The 18,215-nt window shown below is 39.2% G+C and overlaps 2 protein-coding genes and 1 pseudogene across 3 annotated transcripts; 1 reads left to right on the forward strand and 2 right to left on the reverse strand.

Moving 5' to 3' along the window:
- The first annotated feature begins 1,642 nt into the window (after window positions 1–1,642).
- LOC108985066 (transcription factor TRY-like) lies at window positions 1,643–3,488 on the forward strand. Of its 2 annotated transcripts, none has more exons than XM_018957220.2 (4): window positions 1,643–1,741; window positions 1,866–2,020; window positions 2,192–2,279; window positions 3,008–3,488. In XM_018957220.2, the coding sequence occupies exons 2-4, from the start codon at window positions 1,966–1,968 to the stop codon at window positions 3,150–3,152; spliced, it is 288 nt and encodes a 95-aa protein (XP_018812765.1). In that variant the 5' UTR covers window positions 1,643–1,741; window positions 1,866–1,965; the 3' UTR covers window positions 3,153–3,488. The 2 variants fall into 2 exon arrangements, with proteins under 2 accessions (XP_018812765.1, XP_018812764.1); XM_018957219.2 differs by having other exon boundaries at window positions 1,922–2,020.
- Window positions 3,489–4,211: 723 nt separating this feature from the next.
- On the reverse strand, window positions 4,212–7,536 carry LOC108985065 (annotated as a pseudogene).
- Window positions 7,537–7,868: 332 nt separating this feature from the next.
- Window positions 7,869–15,729, reverse strand: LOC118344254. The gene is made up of 3 exons (XM_035684407.1): window positions 10,833–15,729; window positions 8,835–8,968; window positions 7,869–8,786 (listed from the first exon to the last, which is right to left on the reverse strand). Exons 1-3 carry the CDS (start codon window positions 15,727–15,729, stop codon window positions 7,869–7,871), a joined length of 5,949 nt encoding a protein of 1,982 aa, XP_035540300.1.
- Window positions 15,730–18,215: the final 2,486 nt, after the last annotated feature.

An 18,215-nucleotide genomic window follows, 5' to 3' on the forward strand; every position in this document is an offset into this window, starting at 1 on the left:
TGGGTCGGGTTGGCCCCAAAACTGGCTTCGGTGGGTCGGGTTGCAGGCCTAATGCAACCTCCCCACGGTCCTCACCTAAATTTCTCTCTCTCTCTCTCTCTCTCTCTATTTTTTCCTTGGCTTTCAGGTCTCTTTCTATCCTTTCTGATATCCCCTCCCATCTAGCCTATTAAATTTAGCTTCTCACTACAAAAAAATTATTTATTTGTGATTAGTTATTTATAATAAAAATGATTATTTCTTGTCAAAATATGTTTTTGTAGCAAATAATCGTTATCGTCGCAAATAATTCATTATAAATACTTATTTTTCTTGTAGTGATACATGATCTCCCTCCTAAGTCATGATGTCAAGATGGAAGAAGCTGATAAGAAATTTTATGATTAGGGTACTCATCATGCATTATAATTGAAGTAATATTATTAATTAATTCATTAAAACGCATACATAAAACTAAATTTCTTGCTAAGTTCGTATCTAATCGTCAGAACCATGAAATATTTGTTAGATATACTCAAAAAAGAAAATTGATCTTAAGATGGAAACTTCAACGTCATGAGAAAAATCTACTTTTATAGTTTTAGTTTGTATCTAATTATGGAGATTATAATTCTTTTTTGTACATGCACGACTCAAAGAGGCAGATATATATGATCAGGCTTTGGGATTGGGATAAGATTTTCATTTAAATATAGAATGCTATCGGCTTCAGAGTCAGACAACTTAATGGGAATTTCCTAGCCAGCTACTTTCGTGGCATTATCAAACAAGCTGGCTTTTTATTACTTGTCGTCTTCCATGAAAAGTAGCTGCAAGGAAATTTCCAGCAAGTTGAAATGTCTTGTCTTCCACTTATGGACAACACTTGATATGGTGAAATTAAAGTAGCCACCACATAAAAGCTGATCCTTCGATCTGGTGCAAACAGCATGCATACATATATTGATGAATGAATGGTGGGCATGATAGATCCGTGGCAGGATTAATGGCTATGATCGATCTAAGCTGTCTTGTGAAATATTCATGATGGAATCTATTTTTTTTATAAAAAAATTGTGCAAGATTTGTATATTTAAAATTTATATATATCAAATTTTTAATATATATTTATATATATATATGATGAGATGATCATGTTGATAGCGATCAGACAACTGCATTTTAATTAAAAAGTTTTAGCCATATATATCATGATCTTTATATAATATCCTCGATCTTTGTTTTATGAACAATACTAATCTTCCCGTTGGCTTCTGTTGAGATTTATTTTTTATTTATTTTTTATTTCATGAGTAAAGAAGTATTTTTTTAATGATGTGATTTTTTTTTTAATTTTTTAAAAGTTTTAAAAACATGTATGTAAAAAGAGAGAAAAAAAAATATAAAATATAGTAGCGAGATTCCTAGTGGTAGCTGTAGTGTTATTCTATAAAAAAAATGTATTTATTATTTATTTTCTTATTATTTTTTCATTATTTTATATAATATGATATTAAATAATAAATTTATAAATAAAATATAATTAATAAATTTTAATAATTTAATATTATATAATAAGACGATGAAATGATGATTAAAATTAAAATGATATTATGATAATCTACTCTATATATTTACCTTACGATCGATGTGTCGTCCTGTCACTGTGATCTGTTAACTGCAAATCTGCAACGCAGGCCGCTAGCTAGCTAGGGCATGCAGCTCAAGCCTACGAGTCAACGAGCATACACATATCTTCAAAGTTCGTTGGGCTTTACTTCCAACAACATAGTTTACTTCTTTCAATTTCCAGACATATCATCATCATCTTCTAATATATTATATATATATATATATATATATCTCCCCCAATCAATTTTCTGCAGGCTATCTACTTTTCTCTCATTCTCTCAAGAATTCTTCTCTTCCATTTCTTGGCCAGCTCTCTCACGTACGTACGTACCTCTCTCTGAAAAGAAGCCATATATGGACCGACGTCGCCGGAAACGAGCTAATATCTCCAGTACTTTTGAGTCTGAAGGTCAGTAACCCAGCCAGGAACAAGCATTTAATTAATTAATTAATGTTTGTTTTCAGTACTTATGGGTTTAGTTTTTCCTATATATCCTTAATTTTCTCCTCCTGGATGAAACCTTTAATTTAAACCCTCTAATTAATTACGTACTTGTTGATCTGTTTTTCTGTCTGACAGAGGTTAGTAGCATTGAATGGGAGGTTATACACATGACTGAACAAGAAGAGGATCTCTTCTATAGAATGTATAGACTTGTTGGAGAAAGGTAAGTTTTTTAGTAATTAGTAATTTCAAATCTTCGTTATGTTATTAATTTTTCAGAAAACAATGCTCACATAAACACCTACCCAAGAGGTTAGAACGGTAAATTAATATATATCTTATCTTATATAATTGTAAAAATATTAAATATTTTTTTTTGTTCTCAGCTAACATTAACCTTTCATAACTTCAAAAACATTCTCTTTTGAGGCTAACATGGTAATGCGTGTTGAGAACACAATGTATATATGAACGGTGCCCATCTTTTATTCAACCTCCATTAATGATCTTAAGGCATGTACCTAAGGAATGTAAACTAATTTTTGAGTTATATATGATTATAGGGAAATTTTTTAACTACAAAAAGATCTCATAAAAATAAATCCACAAACTCACGTAACTTGATATGATACGATATTAGATTGTAAAACTATATATTTTTATTGTAAAATAAATCTAAAATATCATATGAAACTCAATCAGTTTATAGATTTACTTTCGTAAAATTTCTATATGATTGTAGCAGTACTTTTTGTGATTATATATATATACATTTTCACGAATATATTTAATATAATAAATGGTCCTGGATGGCTTCAGAATTCAGCAAATTCTTATAATTATTATATATAATAGCATGTGCATGCATAATTTGTATTATTTTAGCAGTAGTGATTTTCAATATCGATCCCATTTGAAGTGATTTTCAATATCGCTTACGAATTCCTTCAGGTGGGATTTAATAGCTGGCCGGATTCCAGGCCGAAAACCTGAAGAAATAGAGAGATTTTGGATAATGAGACATTGGGAAGGGGTAGCAGCTGGTCGAAGAAAATTGCACAAGAAAGAGAGTCCCAGATCAGTGTTTTCACTTTGATTAATTAATTGTTTTGTTGTCTTTTATTAATTAACTTTAGCACAAGTTTTTATTTATTTATTTTTTGTCGAAACTCTGATCGTATGAATATTGGATAATGAACAATCTCCCGGCATTGGCCAGTGGACCGTATTGCAAGACAAATAGGAACAGGCGAATAAATATAGCATAGATACGTAATTATCAAACTTTGGAATATTCAAAGGGTTTTGCAGTGTAGTAGGACGGAAATGCTTCATCTTTCGAAAAATAGCAGCATTTTTTGTCTTCGTTGCTGTCACCATTGCTGCTCTAACATTATCCTAACTGTCAAGATTGGACTGTGTTGGGGTTTCTCATAACATGTAGTAGTATGATAAAGTAAATATATTGTAATAATATTTTATTTAATTTTTAACTTTAATCTCATTTCATCAGTGAAAATAAACGAGCCTGAAAACTCAGCTAGCTAGCTAGCTACTTGTGGGAAACTTGTATAGAACATGATTATATGCCGTAGTATCGTTGGGTCTGAAAATTCAATTTAGTAGTGTTGGACTTCTATATATGTTCATCTAGGTGCTGCTGCTGCTAATTTTGTTCGGACAATGTTTGGGTCGTAAAAGACTATAATACAGATCATTAGTACTCAGCGGGACTCGGTTACAGAAACCATTAAGAGGGAGGAGTTGTAATACAGATGCATTAATCGCTGCTGTTTCGTTTACACTTAAAACGTTGGTGACGATAATCCACTCGAGCTCGATGCTTGAGCTCATGAGAGCCTTAACTGCCTTATGATATTGAAGCTAGTAGCTTGGTATAATGCTAAGAGTCTGGACCCTGCGGCTGCCGAGTGAAAATATGCCCGTTCAATTCTTTGAGAGCAGCCACTTCCAAGCTCTCTCTCTCACAGGACAACCTAAATAGAACTAGTGTGCATGGGTTAATGTCTGCGCTCAAGATCGATCCAACTAAATATATACTTTGTGCACCAAAACTTAGTCTTTGATTAGGAAAAAGTTGTCCTCAATTATGGGTCCTGTATAAAAGGGAAAAAGGGGGCTTAACGCAAGGAAAACGGTCTCGTGTTTGCATGAAAACAGAAATAACCAAACAAATTTAGTCTTGAATATGAAAATCTATCTGATTATATTTATCCTTCGTTCAAATACAAAAGTAGCTGGTGAAGAAATTTGACGCTTGAAATGAAAAATGATTAGAAATAAGAGTCAGCGATGCAGTATGAAATGAGAAGCTGGGGAGGATAAGTGACAACCACATCATCAAGAGCAAGCCGGGGAAGAACAGGTTGCCTCCAGTTAGCAGCTCCACAACCATCAACATCAGTGATTCCATTAATGCACTCTTCTTGTGAATGTAGAGAGAGAACAGGTTTTAGGCTTTCAAAACTTCATGATACCTCTCATGGGAGATCTCAACTTTCTGTATTATCTCTTCCTCCTATGGTAATCTACGAAGCTCAAACAACAGTTCAAGTTTGGCTTGCTGAATTTCTAGTCTAACCTGCATAAACGTAAGCATGAAAGTTTATTATAGGCCTGATCTATTCATTTAAGGCATCCATTATATGCCCATCGAATCCATTTTGACCAACTATATCATTTTGGAATATGTAGTTTCATTCAGGTCTGGATGACCCTAATATATCTTACAAAGTTCTAAAGCCAAGGTTCGTTCAGCAATACAAGGCAAGATAAAAGAGTTCAGAAATTACTTTCAATAAAACAAATGCGACTGCATGCATTTCCAGCCTACTTCCCATGGTAATTGTCTCACAATTTCAACACTTCTTTGTTGCTCAAGGCATTAGCCCACAAATAACTGCTTCAGACGCCTCAGTTGCCCTGTTTTCTACGATGGCACCTCCTTAACTCCAACAATTTTCTTCACTTCCAACAACATATGACTCCTAAATGATCCAAATTTTCCATCCAGCCCAGACTACCAGTTACAGGACTCATGTAAATCAATATGCCACTATAAACAAAAAGAGGAATAGAAATCCGGGGAGGAAGAAAGCATACCGATTCAAGGCCAAATGAAACATGAGTAAAGTTTGAGAGGGTCATGGAATGTATAACGGCATGCTTGATCCAAAAAATTACTATAGATGGAGAGCCGGAATCTCCTTTTTGGTTAAAAATATCTATGGCTGTAATAAGTCCCTTCACTCCGGACTGACAAAGGTCTTGGAATTTTGGGCCATTTGTGAAGTCTTGAAAATACTTGTTGATTACAAACAAAACAAGACACAGATTGTGCCACAACCAAAGTTATTTCGCTCATTAATGTTTACAGACAATATAATCAGCCTCTCCTTGATCAAAAGTATACAAAAGCCAAAAATAATACAGAGGAATAGAACAGAACAGGATAGAGACTAAAACGTGCAGTGTGTTCTTTATATCATCACCAAGACAAGAAACTAAAATGTGCCTGTAGTTGCTGATTTCATTTGGAGTGGAAGTCAAATGTTATAATTGTGACTCACAATACATTCTATATGCACCAAACATGAAAGTCACCAACCTTAGAAGGATGCCAATTTCAGAGCATATCTTTCACTTTTTACAGGCTCTCTTAGAATGTGCATTTTCTTGCTGCCGTATGTAAATGTGTATCCTTGAGAACATTTCTTAAAATTACCAAGAGAAGACCTCTACAATGTTGTTTAAATGAAGATAAGAAGATAAGTCTAGTTGTTGTCAGACAAAGAAACATCAAGAATGCGGATTTCATACCCCATTTGCATCTTACTACATGCTAGAATCCGTCAAACATCAATGCATCTGAATGCCACATTAGTTTTGAAGAAACATTTTGCAGTATTTCTGCATAACCAATAGGAGTGAAAAATAAAAATAAAAAAACCCCATAAAAATACGAAGAATATGGAAATTGTCATTTCCAAATTGGAATTAGAATGTCCACCTTCATGGGTTGCATCAACTTGAACAACCAAGCATGCTATACATGCTCCAAAGAAGGAAGAACTAGAGGTATCTTCATCTTTTTCCAGTCCTAACTAACCATATCCGTTGAATTGAATACGTCCTCGCAAGGCTCTCAGTCACCGCACTCTCATGATCCCTAATATCTTTTCTCTTCGATTTTGTAGCAATCACTTCTGAAAAAGCAGTGGTTCTACCAATCACTACACCTAGAGGGGGGGTGAATAGGTGTATTCCAATTTTTGTGGTCTTTTCAAAAACAGAAACAAATAAACAGTTAATCAATGAACAAGAATAATTAACACAATGATTTTGGTCACAAAGTGGAAACTCATTTGTAGAACTTCTTCAAATTCTAAAACCACTCCGGGTGTAAGGCACCACCTAAAATCCACTATAGAAAAAGTTCATTACAACCAATATAGAAACACTCACAAAACCTTTGTAGTTCCTAAACTTGGCTTGCAACTTCACGAGTGACCCACTCGATCTCTACACTCATGTAGTGTCGGAACTCCGACCTTCTATAGCTTTCCACGAGAACCTCTCAATCTCTGCATCAACAGCAGCTCCGGAAACCTTCCGGCCAACAAAACGTCCACTTCAATGGACTTTGAAAGAGGTTTGATTTTGAGAGTGGTGTGGTGGATTAGTGTTTGTCCAAAAGAGATTCACAAGGTGAGGAATAGGTTTCTCTCTTTGGCTCTTGAAACACTTAAGGTTTTGCTCTGTTTTTCCACACCACACAACAGAAATGATCTGTTATATTTATAGTCCCAGCAAGTCACGGCGCCCAAAACATGAATTTTAGGTTGTCTTTGAACATTGGCTCGAGCGAGGTGTCGAGCGAAGGTCGAGCGCACGTTATCTTCTGAAACCGCTCGAGCGAGGTGTCGAGCGAGGTGTCGAGCGAACGTCTCTGGATGTCTCTGGATGGGTTCCGCTCGAGCGCCACGTCGAGCGCACATCGAGCGAACCACTCTGGATGAGTTCTGCTCGAGCGCCACGTCAAGCTCACCTCGAGCGAACCACTCTGTCTTGGTTCCGCTCGAGCGCCAAGTCGAGCGCACATCGAGCGAACCACTCTGGATGGGTTCAGCTCGAGCGTTACGTCAAGCTCACCTCGAGCGAACCACTCTGTCTTGGTTCCGCTCGAGCGCCATGTCGAGCGCCCATCGAGCGAACCTCTCTGGAAGGTTCCGCTCGAGCGCCAGTCGAGCGCCAGTCGAGCCATGTTGAGCACACTTCAATATTTTTCATGTACCAATGCATCAACACTTGTTACAACTCAACTTTACATAGGTTTTCACAAGAATATGCCAATTGAACACATTTTTCCCTCAACAATCTCCCCCTTTGGCATTTCTGTGACAAAACCTCTAACCTATACATAGGACTTAATCCTAACACACCCAAATCAGGATTCCCATTATTTAGGCAAAAAGTCTTGAGCACATTGAGATATTTCTGCAAACTTAACAAACGGTTAAACGTACCAATAACAATATGCAAGAAATAATCTCATAAGCATAAACACTTGTAGCACAGTTCTCAGAAAAGACTTTTCATTAAGAATTAAAACATACATTGTTTTTCAATTTAGACAAACAATAGTAGCATGAGCAGCATGTGATACAAATAAAAATAGCTGCTCCTCCACAAAACAAAACAAAGCTGCCCCAACAACTTTCTTGCTACTCCCCCTTAATGTATACTCCCCCTTAATCTATACTCCCCCTTTTTGTCACAAACTCCAAGGGTGTCAACTGTCCCCACCAGATTGACTGCCATCTTCTTCATCAAGCCGCTCCTCAATATCGTCGAAGCGTTTAGTCACAAGCTGCTGAAAGCTGTCAACTTTGGCATCAAGATGATCAAATCGGGCTTCAAACCGAGCTTCAAGCCGGGCAAGGTACTCAAGAACCTGCTGAAGGCTGGGATCGACTGATCCCGCTGCCGGGCCCTGAGGCTGTGAACTAGATGGCTGAGAAGTGGAAGGCTGAGATGTGGATGGCTGAGAGGAAGATGCAGGAGGATGCTCAACATCCAGTGGGTGAGGGGTAATGTGAGCACGACTCAACTGCATGGTCCTACGCCCAATGGGAGCCTTAAGAGGAACTCTAGGCTCATTAGGACGAAGCATAACAGTCTGAGAGAGGGCTAACCTAGTAATGAGGCAGGCGAGAGGCAAGCCAGTCCGTAATTTCGGAGAATTAAACGCCTCAAGCATGACCCGACACAGATGACTCCCCAGATCAATGGAGACATCATTTATCAATGCATACAAAAGAGTGGCGCGGTCAGGACCGACATCACTCTGATGACCAGTAGGATAAAGGTTTGTAAGGACTATCCTACTGAGAATGAGAAACTCGGGTGAAAAACGAGAGGTGAGAATGGGTGTCTTACCATCCCAACTCGAAAAAGGACCGATTAAACATTGAACAATGACAGTCGGACTTGGAGGAGAAGTCCGTGTATATGGATAAGTGGGGTTTGCCACTCGCGGGGCATGTAGCAAGTCCGCAACCATGCCCGGAGTCACCCGGAAAACAATGTTCCGGAGACTGACTTCAAAAGAGCCATCATCAGCGATGGCATCAATATTGGAGTAGAACTCCTTAACCAACTCCACAGAAGGAGTGGGATGACCAGTGGTCAAGGCGAGCCACTGGCGAGACTAAAAAATGCGAGGAATTACAGTCTCAGAAAGCTCACCAAGGAGAACTTCCCGCTCAACAATAAGAGAACGGGTGGAAAAATTTTGAGTGTAGAGTTCTCTTGCACGAGGATTGCGAAAATGTGCTTGAGCGGGGGCTGGAGGATTTTGGTGTGAACGAACCCTTCGAGACATGATTGAAGCTGGACAAAATCAATGACCGTTAGACAAGACTAAAGGTAATGTGAAATGCCCAATGCTTGATGAATGCACATGCCTAATTGTGAACCAAGCCAAACTTATGCAATGTTGCTAAAAGTATGTCAAAATGCACAATGCACAATGCACACGCCCACTAACACAATATAACAACCATTTTGCATTTTTGAGCACTTCAAACTCAATTAAGCCAAGATTGGGTTTTAAACCCAATGGAGGTCCCAAGTCTCAATGCCAAACACTATCCCAACACTAGAATAGACAAACATGACCATGGGGATAATGTAGTATCAATGCATGATGAAAATAAGAAATCAAACTTCATTGATGCATTTTACCGAGCACTTGGAGTGCATCCAAGTACAAACCAAATGAAAAACCCCTTGGGGGTTCTAAGAACCTCCTAAATACAAAGAGAATAGGAATGGACAACCAAGAGGTCCATTCAAACACCAAACAAACCAACAAGAATGTTCCATTTCGGAATCCCCAAATCAAAAGCCCTAAATTCCGAAATGCATGTATATGGAAAATGCATGAAGAAATTCAAGATAAAAACCGAAAATGATTGAAGAGAATCAAAGATTAGAGACTTACCGTGATTAGAATGGGATTTCTTGAGAGAAATCAAATGAAAACACACGGAGAGAAAGATAGAGGGTATCGCACGGGGTGGGGAGCGGAAACAGTGCAGAGGGGAAATAAGGGGCAGGGGAAAAAGAAAGGGGCGCGGGCTTTTTAAAGCACTTTCGCTCGAGCGGCTTTTAAGTTCGCTCGAGCGGCTTCCCACAAAATTTTACTTTTCTGCCTTTAAAAAAAATCAGTGTGATCCAACTATTAATGAGGTTAATTTTTAAATCATTCACACACATCAAATGTAGAAAGGCATCATGTCCTTATAAAACACGCAGGTAATAAAAACAAAGTATCACAAGTAATCAAAACAGCCGTGTTGACAAATTCCTTGCTTAATCAAGAAATTTCAACCAAAAGGTGTGAGTGGGGTTGGGCTGTACAAGAAACCATAAGTGTTTGAGAAACTCTTCCATGATGCAGAAAGTCAAACCCAATGCTGCTAGCACCTAGATGCTTCTGTTTGATTATCTGTATCAATGTCAGGATACTTGTTTACCCTTTTCTTTTATCCTTTTTTTTTTTTTTAAATATGCAACAACATCCCTTTTTCTTTTTCTTTGTGCAAGGGAACAATAATGAGGTTGTCTAGCCCGTGGTCAATTCTGTGTGTAGGTAGAGTTTCCTAACACTTTTGATTGCCTCCCCAAGAACTCACGGTGGTGAAACGTCGATTGACTAAGCGTGGAGTGAAGTGTGTGAAGCTAGTCACAGATTACAACTGATACTCATGTTTCAAACCTTTGTAAGCCATAGATATATGATACAATTCTCAAAAGACACATGCACCTAGATTTTTAGAATTAACAGCACCAATAACTAAAAATCACAACCATGGAGTGCATGTAAAGGCAGTATTACCCAAAAAGGAATAAGACGATGAATAATCACAAAATAACAAAAACAAAAGAAAGGGAAAAAAAAAAAATGCATGTAAAGCATGCAATGCATGTTATGCATGTTTCAACCCTCAGGTCAATGCACAAATACCAATAGCCTTTCTAAGTAATTCAAACCGAAGCCCATCCAAAGGTTTAGTGAAAAGGTCGGCTAGTTGGTGTTCGGTGGGAATGTACTCAAGAGTCACAACACGTGTTTCTACCAGCTCTCGAATAAGATGATGTCTAATGTCAATGTGCTTGGTCCTAGAGTGTTGGACAGGATTTTTTGAAATGTTTATGGCACTAGTATTGTCACAATAAATGCTCATCATACCTTGAGTAATGCCATAGTCACACAACATTTGCTTCATCCACAACAATTGCGTGCAACAGCTGCCTGCAGCAATATATTCAGCCTCAGCCGTGGATAGCGATATGGAGTTTTGCTTCTTGCTCATCCAGGCAACAAGGTTTGTGCCGACATAGAAACACCCACCAGAAGTACTTTTCCTATCATCTGCATTACCTGCCCAGTCAGCATCGGAATAGCCTGCAAGCTCAGTATTAGAGTCTCTAGAATACCAGATCCCATAATTGACTGTCTCATTTACATAGCGAAGTATGCGTTTGACAGCTACTAAATGTGATTCCTTAGGATTGGCTTGAAATCTAGCACAGACCCCAACACTAAAAGCAATGTCTGGTCTACTTGCAGCGAGATACAGTAGACTCCCAATTATGCTCCTATACAAGGATTGCTCAACATTCTTGCCTGACCCATCAGTACTAAGCTTAACACTCGTGCTCATGGGGGTTCTGGCATGGCTTTTCCCATCTAATCCAAATTTTTTGATTAATTCCTTTGCATATTTGGATTGAGATATGAACAACCCATTATCTAACTGTTTCACTTGGAGTCCTAAGAAAAAGGTTAGTTCACCCACCATGCTCATTTCAAATTCATTTTTCATTTCTTCAGCAAACTCAAGAGCCAAGGCGTCAATCGATGATCCAAATACAATGTCATCCACATAGATTTGAGCAACTGTTATGTCTTCTCCAACTTTTCTGATAAACAGTGTTCTGTCAACATTTCCTCTCAGAAAATTGTGATCTTCAAGATATGAAGTAAGCCTCTCATACCAAGCTCTAGGAGCTTGTTTCAAACCATATAAGACTTTCTTCAACCTATAGACATGATTAGGGTATTTTGGATCATTAAAACCTTTCGGTTGTTCGACGTACACTTCTTCTTGGAGGATCCCATTCAGAAATGCACTCTTGACATCCATTTGATACAGCTTAAAACACATGTGGCATGCAATGCTGAATAATATCCGAATAGATTCAAGTCTAGCAACTGGTGCAAAGGTCTCGTCAAAGTCTATTCCTTCCATTTGTGCATACCCTTGAGCAACCAATCTTGCTTTATTTCTCACTATTGTACCATTCTCATCCGACTTATTCTTAAATATCCACTTAGTACCCACGACATTGTGATTCTCTGGTCTTGGCACCAAGTACCACACATTATTCCTCACAAATTGGTTTATTTCTTCATGCATAGCATTCAACCAATTCTCATCATTTAAGGCTTCTTCGATTCTCTTTGGTTCAATTTGTGAGATGTAGCTTGAGTAAGCCAATTGATTTATCACTTTCCTCCTCAGCCTCATTCCTTCATCTATGTGTCCTATGATGTTATCCTGAGGATGATTTAACTTTACTCTTGAAGATGGCTCCTTTTGGTAACTCACTTTTTCACTTGAAGAGGTCTCTAAGTTCTGATTCAGTGTACCAAAATCTTCTTGTCCAGTTTCACTCGGTGTGTGGGTTTGCTCTTCCTTGTTTAACTCCTCTCCAGGAGCATCATTCACCCCCACATTTATGGATTCCATGACGGTTTGGGTGCGTAGATTGTAACTCCTATAAGCACGACTGTTTCTGGAATATCCAAGAAAAATTCCCTCATCACTCTTAGGGTCAAACTTAGCTAAGTTTTCCCTATCTCTCAAAATGTAGCATTTACTTCCAAACACCCGGAAGTATTTCACATTAGGTTTCTTTCCTTTCCACATCTCATATGGTGTTTTGGAAGTGTTTGGTCGTGGATAGACTCTATTCACAATATGACATGCTGTGTTCACAGCTTCTCCCCAGAAGTGAGTAGGTACACTTTTGCTGTGAATCATGACCCGTGCCATTTCTTGAATAACTCTGTTTTTTCTTTCGACCACTCCATTTTGTTGAGGAGTGATAGGGGCAGAAAATTCTTGACTGATACCTTCTTCATCACAGAAACTCTCAAGATTTGAGTTTTCAAACTCTCTTCCATGATCACTCCTAATTCTGACTATTGCTTTCCCTTGCTCATTCTGAAGTTTCTTGCACAAAGTTCTAATCACATTAGGAGCTTCACCTTTTTCTCTCAGAAATTCTACCCAAGAGTATCTGGTGAAATCATCTACCATTACCAGTATGTATCTCTTTCCCCCCAAGCTCTCAGTTCTAGAGGGTCCCATAAGATCAATGTGCAGCAACTCTAATGGTCGTTCGGTCAGGATAGCCGTTGTGTTCTTGTGAGCTGTTCTAACTTGTTTTCCCAACTGACATGACCCACAAACAGGAGTCTCTGCTTTACCCAGCTCAGGCAATCCTATCACCATCTCTTTCTTGGCAATTTTAGACAGATTTTTGTGATTCACATGTCTAAGTCTTTGATGCCAGAGGTCAGTAGTTTCACTCTTAGCACTATTGCAACTATACTGAGGTTTAGAGGCAAGGCCATAACAATTATCAGATGTCCTTGTTCCCTGCATCATGCAATTTCCATTATTATCTGAAACAATACACATATCTTTTGAAAAACAGACTTCTGCACCATTGTCACACATTTGGCTTATACTTAGGAGATTTGCTTTTAATCCATCAACAAATAGGACTTCTCTCAAGACGGGTAGTCCAGGTATTTCAATTTCACCCCTTCCTATTATATCAGCTTTTCCCCCATCTCCAAATGTTACTGTTCCACACTTGTACTCCTCAACTGTTTTAAATAGACTTTTATCACCCGACATGTGGCGAGAACACCCGCTATCAAGATACCACATGTAGGTGTCTCTGGTCTTTAGAGCAATGTGTGCCACATGGCACGTGTGCATTTTTCCAGTTCTGACCCACATTTTTCTAACTTTGGGAAAGATGTCCTTTTTGCTAGTTGAAAGTTGGTCTATCTTGACATTTAGCATCTCATTTTGTCTAGTTAGGGCCCTGACTTGACTCCAAAGATTTAAATGTCCTCTTCTCGATTCACTATTTCCATCTCTCATAGGATTCCTCCTAAGCTCATAACAATTTGGTCGAATGTGACCAGCCTTACCACAATTATGGCACACGTAATTCTTTTTGTGTTCTCTTTGTCCCCTGAAAGATGAGACATACTTAGGAGCAGTTCTGGGATTTCTATCCATTTTTGGTGAGTACACACTTCTACTTTGAGAGCGTGTATGATGATCATACATGGTGCATCTCTTCAATCTAAAACAGTCTCCTATAACATGACCAGTCTTACCACAGTGGTGACACACAGGGCTTGTATTTCGAACTCTTGATTTATCATGAGACTGAACACCCATTTTTACATGAGAGGATTTCTTACCCTTGTTAGATGGGTTAGCATTCCCTTTTGCAACAGACTCACGAACAAACACAGTTTTCTTCTCATTCTTATAGGAGACTTTTGATGTAGTAGCTGTATCAGATTTCTCTGTATCATATCCTAGTCCACTCCTATCACCAGGAGGCTTTCCTGACCTCAGGATTTCATCCAGCTTTTCTTTCCCAGTGGACACGGATTTCAGTTTATCCTTCAACAGAATCATCTCACTTTCTTGATTTTTTAATTCCTCTTCTAGAGATACATTCCTCATTTTCAGCTGATCAGTTAGACCAATGGCTTCATTTAATTTGCCTTGAAGCCCTTCATTTTCTCGTTTGCTGAAGTCTATCTCCTCAATGTGCGCTTTGTTGCGTTTTCTCAATTTAACACATTCCTTATACAGCTTCTCGTAGACTTCTTGCAACTGATCTTCATACCCAGATTCATTTCCAGATATGCTCCCATCATCAGACACTGATTCACTACATTGACTTTTGCTGCTAACAGAGGCAGTGAATGCCATGTAGTTAAGATTTCCTTTTGGCGTAGAGTTATCTGATGATTCACTCGACTCTGACTCACTCTCACTTAGAGATGCAATCTTAGCTCTTTCTTTTGCCTTTTTGTAATTTGCACATTCCAGACGAATGTGTCCAAATCCATGGCATTCATGACACTGCACCTTTGATTGTATCTTGTCTTTATTAGCTTTAGTGTACTTCTCAGTGCTTCTCTCCTTGTTCCCTGAACTTGAGCCTCTATTATATCTCTCAAACTTTTTCTTCTCTGGCCTCTGGTTCTTATTGTTTCTAGCCACAAACATTTTCCTGAACTTCTTAGCATAAAAAGCTATTTCTCTGTCACTCATAGCTGACTCATCGAATGACTCATTTGACTCCTCTCTAATGGTATTGAGGGCTATGGACTTGTGTTTCTTATCCACGGGAAGAGTGTGTTCATATGTTTGCAGAGAGCCTACCAATTCTTCAATTCTCATACTGTCTAGATCTTTACTTTCCTCAATGGCAGTAACTTTAGGACGAAACCTCTGAGGGAATGATCTGAGAACTTTTCTCACAATTCTGTTCTCAGGAATTCTGTCCCCCAAATTAAAACGAGAATTGACGACATCATTTAATTTGGCATAAAAAGCATCAAATGTTTCATCATCCTTCATTCTCAGTTCTTCAAAACTTGTGGTCAGCATTTGAAGTTTAGAATTCTTCACAACCTTGGTGCCCTCATGGGTGACCTCAAGAATGTCCCAAGCTTCTTTGCAATTCCCACACATGGAGATTCGCTTGAACTCCTCCTGGGACACGGCCATGAAAATCGCATTCAGGCCTTTGCTATTCCAACCACATTCATTAATTTCATCCCTAGAATAATTATCCACACTTTTGGGGGTTTGAACTCCTTCAATAATAGTGACTGGTTCTCTCAATCCCTTTGTTATAGAAACCCATACTCGTTCATCCACAGATTTTAGGAAAGCTCTCATTCGAACTTTCCAATAAGCATAGTTGTTTCCATCAAAATAAGGTGGCGATGTGAGAGATTGAGACTTCTCCATAATAACCACAACAGCAGGATCACACTCAGGAATTTAATCCCAGCGGAGTGAACCCGCTCTGATACCAATTGAAAAAGCAGTGGTTCTACCAATCACTACACCTAGAGGGGGGGTGAATAGGTGTATTCCAATTTTTGTGGTCTTTTCAAAAACAGAAACAAATAAACAGTTAATCAATGAACAAGAATAATTAACATAATGATTTTGGTCACGAAGTGGAAACTCATTTGTAGAACTTCTTCAAATTCTAAAACCACTCCGGGTGTAAGGCACCACCTAAAATCCACTATAGAAAAAGTTCATTACAACCAATATAGAAACACTCACAAAACCTTTGTAGTTCCTAAACTTGGCTTGCAACTTCACGAGTGACCCACTCGATCTCTACACGCATGTAGTGTCGGAACTCCGACCTTCTATAGCTTTCCACGAGAACCTCTCGATCTCTGCATCAACAGCAGCTCCGGAAACCTTCCGGCCAACAAAACGTCCACTTCAATGGACTTTGAAAGAGGTTTGATTTTGAGAGTGGTGTGGTGGATTAGTGTTTGTCCAAAAGAGATTCACAAGGTGAGGAATAGGTTTCTCTCTTTGGCTCTTGAAACACTTAAGGTTTTGCTCTGTTTTTCCACACCACACAACAGAAATGATCTGTTATATTTATAGTCCCAGCAAGTCACGGCGCCCAAAACATGAATTTTAGGTTGTCTTTGAACATTGGCTCGAGCGAGGTGTCGAGCGAAGGTCGAGCGCACGTTATCTTCTGAAACCGCTCGAGCGAGGTGTCGAGCGAGCGTCTCTGGATGTCTCTGGATGGGTTCCGCTCGAGCGCCACGTCGAGCGCACATCGAGCGAACCACTCTGGATGAGTTCTGCTCGAGCGCCACGTCAAGCTCACCTCGAGCGAACCACTCTGTCTGGTTCCGCTCGAGCGCCACGTCGAGCGCACATCGAGCGAACCACTCTGGATGGGTTCAGCTCGAGCGCCACGTCAAGTCACCTCGAGCGAACCACTCTGTCTTGGTTCCGCTCGAGCGCTATGTCGAGCGCTCGAGCGATCGAGCGAACGAACTCTCTGGAAGGTTCCGCTCGAGCGCCAGTCGAGCGCCAGTCGAGCCATGTTGAGCACACTTCAATATTTTTCATGTACCAATGCATCAACACTTGTTACAACTCAACTTTACATAGGTTTTCACAAGAATATGCCAATTGAACACATTTTTCCCTCAACAACTTCATCTTACTTGTCCTTTTTCAGTGCAATCCTTTCACCAAGACTCAACCTTTTAGCCTTCTTTGTTTGGTTCATGATCACATTAGCACTAGCTCTCTTCTCTTCCTTTTCATCACGTTCAGTAATCTTCCTCCTCCTCCTTCCCCAGACTTTTCTCACCCTGCAATCACATTCGACTCGTCTACTTTTTTTTTTTTTTTTTTCAATAGAAAATATATAAATAGAATAAAAAGAGTATCCATTTCAGAGTTAATATTAAAGAGCACAAAGGAAAACTATGGGGGATCAAATCCAGTGTGGGTCCAATATAGAGAGTCATGAGTGACATGATCCTGGGTAATGTTGAGTGAGTTAGCAACCCTTTGAGCAAGCTCATGTGCCATATGGTTGGCACTTCGAGGGACATATAAAGATCTCCAGTCCGTGAATTTACTGAGATGGTGTTGACAATCCTTGATGATGTTGTGGATAGACAATCTATATCTTCAAGGCAATTGTCGATAACTTTGTGGACTAGTTGTGAGTCACCTTCCAGGTAGATGAATTGAGCTTTGAGCGCCAGAGTTTCTTTGATAGCCAGCAAAGTTGCTTGTGCTTCACCATAGAGAGGGGTAGATGCTTGGATGCTTTTTGTCCATGACTTAAGAATTTACCCTCTATCATTGTTGCACATGCCTGCAATAATGGTGAAGTTTTTCCTGATAGCTGCATCATAATTGACCTTCATGGAACCAAATGGAGGGGCTGACTAGTTTGCAAGATGTTGCCAGGCTATGATGTGGGTTGCAGAAAGATGATTGACTAGCTTTGAGATTCTAAAGTGGAAGGGATGGTTTGTCCTAGATTGGCTTTATTGTGGAACGTCCAAGTTTGGTCCATAGCTATGGCGGCAAAGATTTGGAATGGATGGATTTGGTTTGGAGAGAGGTTGAGAGTGGGATTGGGGGAATTATTAGGTTAATCCAGTTTTGTATGAGTTGAGATGAGAAAGTTTCGATGTTGAGTGGCCATGGAGATTGACGCAAAATAACATGGGATAAATGGCATATGAGGAAGGTATGCTCTAGGCTGTCAGGGGTGGTATAGCAAAGTGAGCAAGAGGTGTTGGTTGTGGTTGGAAGGTGAAGGTGAGAGGCTATGATGCTTTTTGTGGGAAGGGAGTTCTAGTTGATTTTCCTGAGTAGAAGTTTGAGGCGAGCTTGAAGTTTGAGTTTCCAGAGCTTTTCCCATTGGGTTACAGGTTAGGTTGGAT

Source organism: Juglans regia, chromosome 13 (genome assembly GCF_001411555.2).
Source record: "Juglans regia cultivar Chandler chromosome 13, Walnut 2.0, whole genome shotgun sequence".
NCBI lineage: Eukaryota > Viridiplantae > Streptophyta > Magnoliopsida > Fagales > Juglandaceae > Juglans > Juglans regia.

What these genes read in the sequence shown, in the direction of transcription:
- LOC108985066 (XM_018957219.2), top strand. Translation starts at nt 1,696, where the DNA reads ATGCAGCTCAAGCCTACGAGTCAACGAGCATACACATATCTTCAAA. An exon ending in AGCATACACATATCTTCAAA is followed by an intron (nt 1,742 to 1,921) that starts GTTCGTTGGGCT and finishes TTTCTTGGCCAG; the next exon opens with CTCTCTCACGTACGTACGTA. An exon ending in TATAGACTTGTTGGAGAAAG is followed by an intron (nt 2,280 to 3,007) that starts GTAAGTTTTTTA and finishes GAATTCCTTCAG; the next exon opens with GTGGGATTTAATAGCTGGCC.
- LOC118344254 (XM_035684407.1), bottom strand. Translation starts at nt 15,729, where the DNA reads ATGGAGAAGTCTCAATCTCTCACATCGCCACCTTATTTTGATGGAAAC. An exon ending in TGACTATGGCATTACTCAAG is followed by an intron (nt 8,969 to 10,832) that starts GTATGATGAGCA and finishes GATTTTGTCCAG; the next exon opens with CTTCAATCATGTCTCGAAGG. An exon ending in CTCTTATTGTTGAGCGGGAA is followed by an intron (nt 8,787 to 8,834) that starts GTTCTCCTTGGT and finishes CGCATTTTTTAG; the next exon opens with TCTCGCCAGTGGCTCGCCTT.